Source organism: Neofelis nebulosa, chromosome 15 (assembly GCF_028018385.1).
Source record: "Neofelis nebulosa isolate mNeoNeb1 chromosome 15, mNeoNeb1.pri, whole genome shotgun sequence".
NCBI lineage: Eukaryota > Metazoa > Chordata > Mammalia > Carnivora > Felidae > Neofelis > Neofelis nebulosa.
Window position 1 is genome coordinate 18,900,073 of NC_080796.1, and position 15,909 is coordinate 18,915,981.

Sequence of the window (15,909 nt, forward strand, 5' to 3'; positions counted from 1 at the left end):
GGTGGGCATGTAAGGATTCATCCCTTTCCTAAGCACTGGTTGCAATTCCTGGGGCAGAGATGATCTGGAAAGACAGACCCTAGGGGAGGATGGGAGTTTGAAACTGAGGTTGGTAAGAACGAACTGAGGAGTGGCTTTAGGAAGGGGCTAACCTTTTCCTTCTTGCTTCTCTTTCTCTTATCTGTTCTCCCCTTACATCTGTTTTCCCCTGTTGTTTCCCATCCCCACTTCTGCCCTTCAAGTGCCCTTGCCAATTCCCCTCACCTTCCTGTGAGGAGGAGACATTTGGTTGGGTATCTTGTGTCAGTAGCAGGAAGGCTGTTTTCTTCTCCACCTTTATCCTCAACCCCGACCTTCTCTTTTCCCAGTTTCCTTCTTGCTTAACTTGACCCCACAGACTCTCCAGCTAGTGCTGGGAAAGTAAGATTAGACAGAGATTGCGGGACAGGAGAGAGACAGGGAGAGCCCAAGCAACAGTATAGTGGAAGAGAAAAGAAGTCCTGAGGCCTGACTAGGGTGGCTCTTTGTACACAAAGTATTTAAGTTCAGCTTGTTAGAAACGGCTTGTATATAGAAATCAAAGAATTTAAATTATATGGAGCACTTGGGTGGCTCAGTTGATTGGGCATCTGACTTCGGCTCAGGTCATGATCTTAAGGTCTGTGAGTTCAAGCCCTGCGTTGGGCTCTGTGCTGACAGCTCAGAGGCTGGAGCCTGTTTCAGATTCTGTGTCTCCCTGTCTCTCTGCCCCTCCCCTGCTCACGCTCTGTCTCTGTCTCTCTCAAAAATAAATAAACATGGAAAAAAAACTTTTTTTTTTTTACATTTTTTTTTTTTTAACGTTTATTTATTTTTGAGACAGAGAGAGACAAAGCATGAACGGGGGAGGGTCAGAGAGAGGGAGATACAGAATCTGAAACAGGCTCCAGGCTCTGAGCTGTCAGCACAGAGCCCGACGCGGGGCTCGAACTCACGGACCGTGAGATCATGACCTGAGCCGAAGTCGGCTGCTTAACCAACTGAGCCACCCAGGCGCCCGAAAAAAACCTTTTTTTAAAGAATTTAAATTATAAACTTTCCTAACTGCCCAAGGAAATTTTCATGTGAAAATTTCCTTGTGAAAATTTGGGACTGGTAAAGTGACTAACACTACTGATTGCCCACTGCCCGAAAGGGAGCTTTGAGATGGTCTGTGTAGGTTGTCCGTTTTGAACTCATAATTCTGGTCAGCAGCGCCCTCTGCTGTTCACTATTGATATTTATTGAGGAATTGACCGATTTATATTAAAGTCCTGAAGCAGTTTTCTCACTTCGTTTTCAAAAACATCATAATAAAACCACCAGATTTAATAGCTAATATACTACTTTTGGAAGCATACAGATGTATCAGTCCCTGTATCAGGTTCCCTGCGCTGCCATAACAAACCACAAACTGGGTGCCTTGAAACAGCAGGAATTTATTCTCCCATAGTTCTCGAGGAGAGAAGTCTGAGATATAGCAGGAGGACCGTGTTCTCTGGAAGGCTCTAGGGTAGAGTCTGCTCCATCTCTTAGTTTCTGGTGTCACTGACATTCCTTGGCTCGCAGCTGTAGAACTCCATGCTCCGCCTCCCATCGTCATGTGGTGGTCTCCCCCAGTGTCTTCACCTCATCTTCATGTAAGGACACCAGTCATTCAGAATTGAGGGTACACCTACTCCAGTGTAACCTCATCTTAACGGATTCTATCTGTGATGACCCTGTTTCTAAATAAAGTCACATTCTTCGGTACTGGAGATTAAGCTTCAACATATCTTTTTAGGGGACACAGTTCAACCTATAACAGCTCCTAAGATTGATATTTATATTCTGGTAAGTCTTGAACAGGTTCAAAAAGAGAATGCCATATTAGATTTTTTAACATACAGTTTTTTAACCACAAATGATTTAGTTTTTCTGTAAAGATAAGGAAATTTATTTGTAAAGCTCTTAAATATAAATTTAATTTCCACTGTAAATGCTACTTTTGTCTATATAATGCTTGTAAAATTTGTATTTAGAGAATATACTTTTTTACATATAAATACATGGCTTACTCTAAATATGTAAATATAAAATACCTTATTTTTAAATGAAGTATCGTTGACTTACTGTTTAGTTTCAGCTGTACAACAGTGACTTGACATTTGTGTATACATTATGAAGTGCTCAGCACAATAAATAGAGTTACCATCTGTTGCCATGCAGCGTTATTACAATGCCATTGATTATATTTCCTATGCTGCACCTTTCATCCCTATAACTTTTCATCCCATAACTGGAAGCCTGCCTCCCACTGACCTTCACCCTGTTCGGGCATCCTCCTACTCCCCCTCCCCACCCCCACCTCTGGCATCCACCAGTTTGTTCTTTACACTTATGAGCCTGTTTCCGTTTTATTTTGTTTGTTCTGTTTTTTAGATTCCACATATAAGTGACATCATATGGTATTTGTCTTTCTGTGACTTCACTTAGCATAATATTCTCTAGTCCATCCATGTGGTCCCAAAGGGCAAAATTTCGTTCTTTTTTGTGGCGGAGTAATATTCTGTGGTATATATATTTATATGCTACATCTTCTTTATCCATTCATCTGTAGTTGGAAACTTAGGTTCCTTCTATATCTGGGCTATTATAAATAATACTGCTATAAACATCAGGGCGCATGTATCTTTTTGAATTAACATTTTTGTTTTCTTCAAAAACCCAGACATGGGATAATTGATTGTATGGCTTCTATTTTTAATTTTTTTGAAGAACCACTCTACTATTTTCCATAGTGTCTGTACTGACTTACATTCTGACCAACACACACTGTGGTCAGTTTGTGTTCCCACGAACAGTGCATGAGGATTCCCTTTTCTCTGTATCTTCACCAGCCCTTGTTATTTCTTTTTTTTTTTTTTTTTATACTAGCGTTTCTGACAGGTGTGAGATGATATCTCATTGTGGTTTTGATTTACATTTTCCTGATGATGTGTGATGCTGAGCATCTTTTCATGTGCCTGTTGATCATCTGTACGTCTTCTTTGGAAAAGTTACCTATTCAGGTCCTCTACCCATTCTTAATCAGTTTGTTTGGTTTTTTTGGTGTTGAGTTGTAGGAGTTCTTTATGTGTTTTAGATATCAACCCCTTATTGGTTATATCATTTGCAACTATCTTCTCCCATTCAGTAGGTTGCCTTTCGTTTTGTTGGTAATAAATGTGTACTTTTATATCTATATGCCTATGCTTAACTTTATTGCATGCTGCATTTAGATTTTATTAGTATTTTTGTTTTATTTAAAGAAAGGATGCTCAGTATTTTGAAACACTGAAAATGATCTTCCTTGCTTATATCTTCACCCCTTTTCGTTGACACTGGGATGCAAACTTTTTGTTTTGAACTATTCAGTAAATCGAGATGGGATAATGTTTTGAAAATGTCAGAATAAAAGCTCTATATTTAACTAGTATGCTTAGTAATGAAGGAAAACTAGGTCCTTCAACCAAATCTGTACAATGTCTCCTTGAATGAGAAAGAAAAATTGAAAGTAGGCAAACATAATAAGTAGTGTGTCACTGGCCATTCATTTCATAAGCATTTCCAGAGTGCTTATTCTGTGTAAGTTAGATTTTCTGCCTTCAACAATTTATAGTCTAGGGCAGGAGAAAAATAAACAGGTAATTATAGAATAATTATCTTTGGAGAACTGGGTGTTGGCTTGTGGGAGTAAAGGTAGGAATCCAGTCATGAAGTCAGGGAAGATTTCTTGTGAATGACATCTAAGGTTAACATTTCTTTTTCTTTTTTTAATGTTTATTTATTTTGAGAGAGAGTGTGTGCAACTTTGGGGGAGGAGCAGAGAGAAAGGGGGAGAGAGAATCCCAAGCAGGCTCCACACTCCGTGTGGAGCATGTCACAGGGCTCCATCTCACACCCAGTCTTACGACCTTGAGAGCATGACCTGAGCCAAAATCAAGAGACACTTAAGCCCTTAAGCTTAAGATTTCTCATTGAGTGTAGGGGTACTGGGTGGCTCAGTCAGTTAAATGTCTGACTTCTGCTCAGATCATGATCTCACAGTTTGTGAGTTCGAGCCCCACATTGGATTCTGTGCTGATAGTGCAGAGCCTACTTGGGATTCATTCTCTCTCTTTTTCTCTCTCTCCCTCCCTCCCCATCTCTGTCTCCCTCTGCCCCTCCCCCACTTTCCCTCTCTATATCTCAAATTAAATAAAACTTAAAAAAAAAGATTTATTAAGTGTATTATAAGGTCAGTGTAGATTCATAGCACTCTTAAGAAAATTCATGTTTGTTATTATCAGGAAGGTAAATTTTCATCTAACCTATTTCTGCTGAGGACTGTTTACTGTTTCCAGATATTTTTAATAAAGGTCAAAATGAAGGGTTGTATTTAATTAATGAATCATCCATTTCTGTTTTGATTGGTTTATTTAAGGTTTTGCTGTATTGGAAAGGAATCCAGTGTAATCGATTAACATTAAAGTTAGTATATGCTATTTCATATGAAATTATTCTCAGAATTAAAGACAATAAGGAATCTGTTTGGCTTAAGTTTATGGTACTGATTAAAGCTTTTTGGATTATACTGTGTATTACACATTGGAGTGACAAAGCAACCCATGTTTATTGAGTTAAGTTGCCCAAAGTGCCAGGCACTGTGTAAACCTCACTTTAAACTATGGTGTAAGCCACACATCGCAGCCTCATAGAGAGGTTTAATAACCTTCTCAGGGTATGTAGCAGTTGTGATAGGGCCAGGATTTCAATCCAGGCAGGATGACTCCGTAGTCTCTACCTCCCCTGCAAGCACATAGCTAACTTGGCATTACCCACTGTTGTATCATTTTACAAATGTAATATATATACTCACAAAATCCTCACATGTTACAGAAATATTTAACGTGGAAAGTGAAATCCTACTTTCATCTTCTAGAGAGAACCGTAGGTAAAGTTTTGATTTATTTTTGTGGGGTTAAGAAGCAAATATTAACATTTTATAATGCATTTTAAAATAATAATAGGATTATATACATATTGTTTTGCAACTTGATATTTTACTTAATTACCTCAGGGCTTTGTATGTCTGTGAAGATAAATCTACCCAATTCTTTTCTTTCTTTAATGAATTCATTTTTAAGAGAGAGCAAGTGGGAGTGGAGCAGAGAGTGAGGGAGAGAGAGGACCCCAAGCAGGCTCCGCACTGTTAGCGTAGAGCCCTACACAGGACTCGAACTCCCGACCTGGGAGGTCATCACCTGAGCTGAAACCAAGAGTCGGCCGTTTTACTTGACTGAGCCACCCAGGCGCCCCACCCCCAATTCTTTTATTAATAGCTTTATGCAATTATTTATGAAAATACCTTGAATTTATTTACCCATTCTCTAGTTGATGGATACTTGGTTTATTTCAGTTTTCACTATATAAAAATGTTGCATTGCATTTCTGTGCTAGCTAGTATGTATTTCTTCTGTTTTCTTTTTTCTTTTTTTGAGAGAGAGAGCCTGAGTGGGGGAAAATGTCAGGGGAAGAGAGAGTTGTTGTTTTTTAATTCTTGTTTTGTTTTGTTTATCCGTTTTGAGAGAGAGAGAAAGAGCAGGAGCAAGGGAGGGGCAAGAGAGAAACCCAGGCAGGTGCCGCGCTGTCAGTGCAAAGCCCAACACCAGGTGTGAACTCACACCGTGAGATCATGACCTGAGCCAAGAGTCAGACTTAACTGACTGAGCAACCCAGGTGCCCTGAGAGAGAGAGAGAGAGAGAGAGAGAGAATATGAATCTTAAGCAGGCTCCATGCTCATTGTGGAGCCCGATACAGAACTCCATCCCATGACTCTGGGATCATGACCTCAACCAAAACCAAGAATTGGACACTCAACTGACTGAGCGCCTTGGGCGCCCCTGTGCAAGCTGGTATTTCTGTAGGATCTAAGTGGAACTACTGCTGTGTCAAGGGAATTCAATACTTTAGCTTTTAAAGATAACAATGCAAAGACTGTATTTTATGCTCCCATGAACGATAAAGTGGGTGTTACCCCACTTCTTCAGCAACTTTTCGATATTATCAGTCTTTTTTATGTTTGCTAATAGCCCGCCCCCATTCCCTTTAAAAGATACCTAATTAGGTTGTAAATTGAATTCTTTCAATGTTAGTTTGTTGGCAACTTGTATTTTCTTTTCTTTGAACTGACATGAGTCTTTTATCTGTTTTCTTTCATATATCATTCTTTTATTGGTTGGAGACTTTTTTGATCATCTGTTTGCTCTCCATATAGCAAAACATAATAAGGTAGTTAAATTTCTTTTACTTTCAGATCAACCAGGGATGACCACCCCTTTTGCTATTATAAAGTAAAATTTATTTTCGGTAGAGTTTAATTTTTTGAAATGTCTCTGTCATTTAATGTTTCTGTTGCTCCTGACGATTCAGAGAGTTATGTTTACTTGGAAAATGCTTATGCTCTGTTTATTAAGAAATCTTCTTAGAAAATACTGTCTCATTTACAAGCTTAGCTAATTTCTTACTCTTTTCTTATTTATTATGCTTTTTTCCTTTTTTGGAACAGGATAATGCTGACTCTAGGTTATTTCAGAAAACACTCAAATTGTGTCGCTTCTTTGCCAACTCCCTTTTGCACTATACTAAGGTAAGGCTTATTTTGTTAAATGTGTAAATGTGAAATCTATAATAAATTATAAATTGTCCTGTTTTTATCATTCCTGCCAAAAGATCAAGCTGTTGAAGTTATTTTGTGAAGAATATGTTTTATAGGCTTTTTAAAAATACTGTTATTAAATGTTGAGCACCTGTTATATCATTTAAGTTGCTACCATCATCACGTTACTGTTTTTATTCAATTCTCTGGAAAAATCAGTTCTTTAAGTATATATGTGCTGCCGAAGCGAGCACAGTTCTTTAAGTATAAATACAAATAAAATTACTTCTATAAGCACAAGTCAGTTATCAGAAGATAATTCGATTTGGCTTTAAATACTGTTCACAAATTACTTTTACTATATTTCTGAATTTTTTAATTATTAAAGTTGAAATGTTCAAAGTTGTAAAGCTGTATAATAATTTAAAGTAGACTTGCATATTTGGGAGTCCTTAAGATAGTAGTGATAGTTGAAGATATCTGGATGGAGTCGGTAAGTTATCAAGGAAGATTATTTGGAGAGAAGAGCAGAAAATGGTTATAGCACCCGGTCCAGGAAACGTCACTAATACATATTGGTGATTTAAAAAAAAAAACAACTGTCGGTTGTCTGTGTAGAATTTGTCTTTAACTTTGTCTTCCTCTCTTTGGAGGAAAAGATGAGGGTCTCCAGTGACTGTTGATTGTAGCTGGGACTCCCGCGCAGGCACACAGACTACCAGCACATTGCCCTCCTATTGGGTGTGCTGCCCGAGCTGGTCTGGGCATGTGCCACTTCCCGGCTGGCTGCTCGCACCCTGGGTTCCCTGCAGCTGGCAGGGCCCGTGGTGGGAGGGTCCTGGCACCAATGGCACTTGATGGGTGGTTACCCATCTGATAATTTGCTTGGTGTGTAGGAGGCAAAATTACACCCAGTCATGCCGTTTTTAATCATTTCTTTTCTCTCAGGAATTTTTAATTTTTAAAAAAGAAAAATCAGCTTTTTTCTGTACCCTATATTACACCAGGAACTATTTATTTTACTTCCTGAGAGGTAGCCTAACCATAATGGAGCTGCACAACTGTGCTTGAATCCTAGCCATGCTGGTTTTTAGCTGTGAGACTTGATTGAGGTACTTGATACTTTAGCTTTAGCTTTCTGTTCTGTGAATTGAATCTAAGATTTTTGAGAGGACTAAAATTAAATAAAGTGATACGAAGTCACTTGCTACATGTGTACTGAGCGCTTAGTAGGTTCTCAGGAAGCGATTTCTGCTAATTGTGGTTGTAGTGACGGTTTTAACAGCAAATTAGGTGCTGATTAGCCTCATCCTCCTTGTTGTCCTCGTGCAAGAACCTCTTTTTTTCTTTAATGCGGCACATCCAGGATTTTATTTTATTTTGCATGTCTTTGTGAGGGGATGTGTATTAGAAAACCACAGCGCATTCAAAGAATGAATAGAGTTGTTTTATTTTAGGAATTTCTTCCTTTACTCTCTGATTCTTGCTGCACATTGCACCAGCTTTATCTTCAGATACACAGGTAAGAAGAATGCCATGTGATCATTAAAATGTAACAGTGCCATTTGAACTGTGCAGAGATCAAGCATATGCCATTTAAAATAAAACATGAGGGGCGCCTGGGTGGCGCAGTCGGTTAAGCGTCTGACTTCAGCCAGGTCACGATCTCGCGGTCCGTGAGTTTGAGCCCCGCGTCAGGCTCTGGGCTGATGGCTCGGAGCCTGGAGCCTGTTTCCGATTCTGTGTCTCCCTCTCTCTCTGCCCCTCCCCCGTTCATGCTCTGTCTCTCTCTGTCCCAAAAATAAATAAAAAACGTTGAAAAAAAAAAAATTTTAAATAAAACATGAAAATAATTTTTTTTTTTACTGTTTCAGTAAACTTTTAACTGCTTGCTTAAAATAATTAGATGTGGAAGCTTTTAAAGAATAGATTCCATGTGAGTTTTACTTACTCTTAACTAGTATCTTGTACCCGAGTGATGAATAATTGGTATGGTGACAAATACTAAAGGCAAAAAAAAAAAGCCTCTGTATACATGGATGTATTGTTCTTTATCGTTGTAAATTTTTATTTCAACTTCTGTGAGATTTAAGATGTGTAGTAGTTAACTCCATCTGAGGGAAAACATTGAAATCCAGAAAAGTATTATTTAGATAGGGGCTGAGCGACATGTGAAATTGACAGACCCTCCAAACAGCCCTCCGTTTGACATTAAGATACTCTGTCATCTCATTTGTCCAGCAGTGCTTTCTAGTCTTCTGGACACCTTTTTCATACCTCTCCCTCCTCAAATTTCCCACATCTCTGACACCTCCTCCCCATTCCCCGTTGCCAGTTAACGTCCTCACTGAGTAGGTCACTGAGAAGGCATGGCTTCCTCCGCTCATTGACTGTTGCACCTGTGTCTCGGTCCATGTGGTCGCTGACCCGTGAGTGAGTGTCCGCGCCTGTACGCGCTGGTCCCCTGAACTCGCCTGCTCAGGGGTCTCTCTAGCAGTTGTTCCCTTCCCTCTTGCATCACCAGTCTTCCCTCCTACTAGGCCTTTCTCATCTGGATACCAGCATGCGGTTACTTTCCCCATGGTCCACATCGTAAGAATACAGAACAACACCTCTCGAGTCCACAGCCTCCTCCAATGCCTTCCCGTTTCTCTGTCTCTGTTTACGGCAAAAGTCCCAGGAGTTGTCTGTCTATACTGCTGTCCTACCTTTTTTCTTGAGGCCATTCTAGTCAGGCTGTCCATGCCACCACTTCGCCAAAACAGCTCTTGTCAAGCTCGTCAGTGACGGCCACGTTGCTACATCTGGTGGTCAGTTTTAAGCCTCCGCGTATGTAACCTGTTCACAGCGCTTGACCCTCCCTTTTGCACTTCCTTCAGTTGGCTTGTAGGTACCTCTCCCTCTTGTTCTCTTCTGACCTCATGGCTGTGCCTTCTCAGTAGGTCCTCTTCTCGGCTTCAGCTGGGTGGCCAGTCCCCAGGCAACTTCATTCTTCAAACTCATCAGGCCGAAATACCTGGTCATCTCTGACACTTTTCCTTGTTTTCGTATCCACATCTCGCCCAATAACAAATTGTCAGTGTCACCTCCAGTATAAATAGATATGCCTAGTATATGGGTTCAGTATGTATGTATACAGAACCCAGCCAGTTCTCACCACCAGAACTGCTCACATCTGATGTCACCCATTATTGTTTCTTACCTGGGTTTCCACGGAGAGCATCCCACCCACTGTCTCCCTCCTCCCTTGCCTCCCTCTAGTCTGTCGTCCATACCATAGTCAAAGTGAGTGATAAGACATTAAGGAGATCATGGGACTTTGCTGTACAAACCTTCAGATGATTAATATTTGTTATATTATGGATTTACTTGCTTCCTTGTTTGCTAACTGCCCCCCTTCGTTAGCATGTGAACTTTGTAAAGGCAGTGATCTGGTACGTTCTGTTTACCACTGTGTTACCTGCTTCTGGAACAGTGCATGGAGCATATACACAGGCATTTAATAAACAGCTGTCACATAAATCAATTTAAAAATACACCATTTGATTGAGGGGCACTTGGGAGGTTCAGTCAGTTAAGCATCCGACTTCAGCTCAGGTCAGGCAGTTCGTGAGTTCAAGCCCCGCATCAGGCTCTGTGCTAACAGCTCAGAGCCTGGAGCCTGCTTCAGATTCTGTGTCTCCCTCTCTCTCTGTCCCTCCCCTACTTACAATCTCTCTCTCTCTGTCTCTCTCTCTCTCTCTCTCTCAAAATAAGTAAACATTAAAAAAAAATTTTTGATTGAAAAACAAGTACTTGCTTTGATGCTCAGTAGCTATAGTTCAAGTCTGTGGAGTTTCATTACCTTTTATTTATGTATATCTTTCACCTTACTTATAATTTAATCTTCACAGCCACTCTGAATCAACACCACAAATGAAGAAACTGAGGTTCAAGGAGGTCAAATGAATGAACCAAACTCAAGCAACTAATAATTGACAGACTGTTGCTTTTTCCCTCACACTTCAAAGGCCTCAAATGTGTATCTTAAGTGCATCCCTTCAAATGCTGTCATCTCCTGCTAGACAGGGTTTTCTCAAGTACACTCAAGTTTGCCACAATTAAAATAACATGGCAGAAAGTACTTAATACACATCTTATTTCACATAAGTTTGGCTGAAGTTTCGTTTTAACTATACCTCCTGAAACATCTTCCATGAAAAAGTCTTTGCATCTTCCTTCAGGACTAGTATACCATTTAATTCTCACAAAGCCCTTGTTTCTGAGCATTATTTCCTAGTAAATTCAGCATTCTGCGTTATTTTAAAACAACTTTTAAAAGAAGTGTGTAAGCCAGTATTTATCAGAAATACCTTTCTGTATGTAATGTTTTTACTGGTTATTTGATAATTCATATTTTCATGGTCTTTTTTTAAGGGCACTGCTGTCAAAATGGTATTAAAATGCATCAAAACAATACCAAAGATTTCTATAAGGTTATAAAACTTAATTTTGTGGAATTATAGTCATGTTATTTAGTTTAGAGGTCCTCATACAATTGTGGTATCAATTTAGTACCTTGAATTTTTGTTATAAAATACATGCTACTTATTTTTTCTATATTTTCACTGCTAGAAGATGAATTTACAGTACTTATGTCTACCTAAAATTAGAAGAGACCTATTAATGGATGCATTTTTTTCTCTGCCTTTCCAGCAAGTTTCCTCCAAGCCTATATGCTGCCAGGATTTCTAAAGCACAACAGGAGGAAATAGCAGGGACTTTCCTAGTTACACTGGATCCGCTCATCAGTCAGCTTCTGACATTTCAACCTTTTGTGCAGGTGGTTTTGGATAGTAAGTTAGGTAAGCTTCAAAACATTTAATTTTAAACCCTTCAGTAATTGCATGTTAGAGATAGGGTTATCTCCCTTACATAATCAATCATCCCTTTTAAAAATTTTATTTAAAATTCCTTCTATTTTTTTTTAAATGAAAAATATGTTCCAAGAAAACAATTATGCCTCTACCTTCCTTTACACATCACGATCAGATTTCTGTTGAAATTACGTAGAGTATGTTTTTACCAATTGGTTGTAACGTAACGAATGTGTTCTTATCACGTGTGAGAGCTGCCATGTGAACTGCAGTTCCCGCAGTGTCTTCTGCTGGTTGTCGTCATGGACAAGCTGCCCTCTCAGCCCGAGGATGTGCAGGCCCTGTGGTGCACAGAACGCCAGCTCCTGGAAGCGAAAACCAGGTAGCTGACACGGTGGTGGTGACGTTCGGTCATGCTAGAGAGGGTTTCGAATGTCCGCCATTGGGAATGAATTTGAAGTTAAGGTCTTCCAGTTAATTATTCCTGTGTAGACCTCATCTATATGGCTACTTATAAATATAGATTCAAAATATATAAACCTGTAACAGATGCTAAAAATATTTGCAGTGTTTTAGAAGGTTTTGACTAATACTCAGTGTTGTAAACGCTGAGAGTAATAGGGCAGATGCGTTTACTAACATTTAAAACTGAGCTCTGAGAAACAGAATGCTCTATGCTGTAAGTTCCCTCCCGGGAGATTTCACGCGTATTTGTCCCCCTTGCCACCGCCAGGCAGTAGTCTTACTCCCTGGGTTATACCTGCTGTAATGTCTGCCCTCTCCTCTAGCCCTTGCCGCATGCCACCCACCCGGTTAGTCCCCATGAAGCCCAACCGTGAGCCTCCTGTTCTCCTCAAAAACAAAAGCGTGATGGCGGAACCGCTTAGCTTTGCATCTTAAGTCCATCGAATTCTGCCGCCATCACCCATTTTTGCTGCTCGACCTGTCGCTTGCTTGCTCTAGTCATGCTGGTTACTCCTGCCTGCCTTTTCCTTGTGCTTTGTCTTCTCTGCCTGTTTATATTTTGCCTATTTCTGACTTGTTATTTAAATCCTCTATGAAGATTTCTTAAACCATTTCAATCTTACAATGACCCCTCTTTTTATTTTAATGTTTATTTATTTTTGAGAGAGCAAGAGACAGAGTGTGAGCGAGGGAGGGGCAGAGAGAGAGGGAGACACAGAATCCGAAGCAGGCTCCAGGCTCTGAGGTGTCAGCACAGAGCCCGACATGGGGCTCGAACTCACAAACCACAAGATCGTGACCTGAGCCGAAGTCGGACGCGTACCTAACTGAGCCACCCAGGCGCCTCAGAATGACCCCTTTCTTATACCTATTTTCTATTTTATATAGAGTATCTAGTCCATATTTAAATTTCAGGTTCTTTGATGACTTTGTGACTTTGTGTAGTTCAGTACTACGATAAACATTTGGTAAGGAAAAAAAGGTACAGAAAATTCTTTTCCTTTAAGAAATTTGTCGAACAGGGGCACCTGGGTGGCTCAGTTGGTTAAGTGTCCGACTTCAGCTCAGGTCATGATTTCGTGGTCTGTGAGTTCAAACCCCGAGTTGGGCTCTGTGCTGACGGCTCAGCCTGGAGCCTGCTTCCGATTCTGTGTCTCCCTCTCTCTCTGACCCTCCCCTGTTCATGCTCTGTCTCTCTCTGTCTCAAAAATAAATAAACATTATAAAAAAAGAAAAAAAGAAATTTGTCAAACAATGATTATATTTGATTTTTATGGTTATGTATTCACACACAGTGGAAACTGTTGTTGATACATACCTCTTGAGACATTTTGCTTTGCTAAAATAACCCTCCTTATGTCATATTATTATTATTATACCTGCTAATTATTAAAATGTTCATAACGTTCAGTGCTCTCAATGTCCCTGCAGGGTATCTCTATTCAAAGCCATTTTCTACAGTTTTGAGCAGTGTTCTGGTGAACTCTCTCTCCCTGTTCACCTACAAGGAGTAAAGAGTAAAGGGCAAGCGGAGGTTGCTGTCACCTTGTATCAGCATGTTTGTGTTCATCTGTGCACATTTGTCGCTTCCTTTCATCCCTCACTGTTTCCTGAGCTGGTAAGTTTGCTATCTGCTGGGCTACACTGAGACTACCCTCTACTTTCTTTTCACTGAAGTTTTGATTTATATGCAGAAGAAAGGAACAGTTAATGTTTTCAGATGTCATTCTCTGACTTTGCACATTTCACCCTGTAATTCGGTTGTGTCTTAGGAAGTGGTAATCCTAGAGCCCTGTGGTATTCAGATGCAATGGTCAGCCAGAACATTTGAGAAAACATTTTAGGTGGCAAGATATGGAAATATGGAGTGAAAAGAGAAAAATGTTCGGACTTTACCTAATTCTGTTCCATAAAGAGAAGGAGAAGGAAGTAGTAGATTGTAGTACCAAGTCTGTAGATCTTAGGCATAATGTTGATTTTCTTTAACGGAATTAAATTAGAAAAGATGTTGAGACAATTGTGGGGAAGAAATTCTTAGGATTTACATAAGGATCAGTATCCTTTAAGATGTTTTACAGTGGTTAATATCTAGCACTAGAATCTTTGTGGATCCTAATGATTGAGTAAACACATTTAAAATCACTTTGGAATCTCCATAGCGCAGCATAATGCTTAACATACAGTAGGTGCTCATCAACGTTGAGGCAATGGTGCTATAGGTTCTTTCAGATACTAGAGAGTTGAACCTTCCCATTGAGGATCTGTTGTTACTTGGATTGTGATGGCGTTTTGTTGTTTTATTTTGAGAAATGTAATAGTAATCCTAATTTATCATGAACTTTCTGTTTTTCATTAGGATGTTGCTCTGTTGAATGCTGTGCTTAGTGCTAATCTGATCACCTCTTTGTTAGCTATGGATACATGGTGCTTCCTTTCACGGTACGATGTATTTTTTTGGTTTTTGGATTGATTTATAGTAGTAACTGAGAGTAAATGATGTTATAATGTAAGATTAAGGAAAATTTCTGTCTCAATAACGCTTTACCAGCTGCCCAAAATGGTTTGATTTCATAGCATAGCACTAATTAGGAACTAGGTTCCCATTTTCGTTTCTGCGGTTCAAGCCGACAGATAACTGTTGCCTAGGTAGTTTTGTATATTGTACTGTTCCTTGGCCATGGATAAAATTGCAGGTTAGAATATTTAGTGCTTTTTAGAAGTTCATCTCCTTGCTTTTCTGAATAATTGTATGAATTATTTCATAAAGATTGTCTTCTCTTAAATCACAGGTATGGGACTGCTGAACTCTGTGCACACCATGTCACCATAGTGGCTCATCTGGTGAGGAGAAGTACAAGGTCTAAAACACCTACTTTCCATGCGGTTCCTTTCAGGATACAATAGTCCTAAAGAATGTGAATATCAAAAGGAGAAATAGTTTGATTACCTAAATTGTTTTGGCAGTTTCTTTGCTGTGCTTTAATTCTGACGTTATTGAGAAAGATGTATCAGAAACAGTAAAACTGCGGAAATTGTCTCATATTTTCAAAATCTTACAGGATTTCATTAATTGGTCTGAGAAAGAAAGACCAGGTTAACTGAGAATAAATTTAAAATTGAATGCAAAGTCGAAAATATAGTTATAATGTTGCTTACTGAGAGTTATTCTTTTCTTTCTCCCTTTAATATAACTTAGACAAGGTACCTCTTGATTTTATTGTCTCTCGGTCAGAATGATTTGAGAGGAACTAATGTGACAGAAACTTATGCCTTTTGGGAAAGAAATCATGCTTTGTGAACGGATATAAAGAGAAAATGATGTAGTGATGATTTAATCTTTTCAGTGTCGATCTTTTTTTGTTTTCAGATTTTGAGATGTTTGATATACTCCATATGATATGGTCATGATTTGTTTGTTATTTTGGGTTTTTTGTCCCTGACCTGTGATAAAGATCTTATGTGGGTCCATGTGTCTTTCATTTCTTAGTAGCTATTATGCCATAGATTTCTTAGTTTACTGTTGAAAGATGTTGTAGACTAAATCCAGTGAGGTCCAGTGACCTGAACAGCTGGTCTGTATGTCTCCATGGCTAGCGGTCTGGAGCACTTACCCACTTCTGAATCCTTAGCACATCTTGTACAAAGCAGATCCATAGTAGTTTTTATGTTATGTATATTATTTTTCAAATAAAATAAAAGCTCTAGTACATTATGATAGGAATTGATTGCCAGAACATTGATCTTATAAAATCTTTTAATGGAGCTTCTGTCTTAGAGTTATACCTGTCTCTGCACTGTTGTGCTTAGATCTTAAAAAATTCCATGAACTGTCATTGAGTAGGGGATTAACATATCAAGTTATCATCAAAATAGTGATTCAAAATAGAAATCCCAAAGGGTTGTTTTTATTT

The 15,909-nt window shown here is 39.2% G+C and overlaps 1 protein-coding gene across 2 annotated transcripts in view; it reads left to right on the forward strand.

The window, feature by feature from the left end:
- FIRRM (FIGNL1 interacting regulator of recombination and mitosis) overlaps nt 1-15,909 on the forward strand; it is a 46,682-nt gene that overhangs the window by 13,734 nt on the left and 17,039 nt on the right. For both annotated transcript variants that reach the window (XM_058701508.1, XM_058701509.1), the window contains 7 exons: nt 6,588-6,668; nt 8,135-8,199; nt 11,373-11,521; nt 11,786-11,915; nt 13,430-13,616; nt 14,355-14,437; nt 14,788-14,839. In XM_058701508.1, coding sequence (XP_058557491.1) covers nt 6,588-6,668; nt 8,135-8,199; nt 11,373-11,521; nt 11,786-11,915; nt 13,430-13,616; nt 14,355-14,437; nt 14,788-14,839 — 747 coding nt within the window. The remainder of the gene's footprint in view (nt 1-6,587; nt 6,669-8,134; nt 8,200-11,372; nt 11,522-11,785; nt 11,916-13,429; nt 13,617-14,354; nt 14,438-14,787; nt 14,840-15,909) is intronic.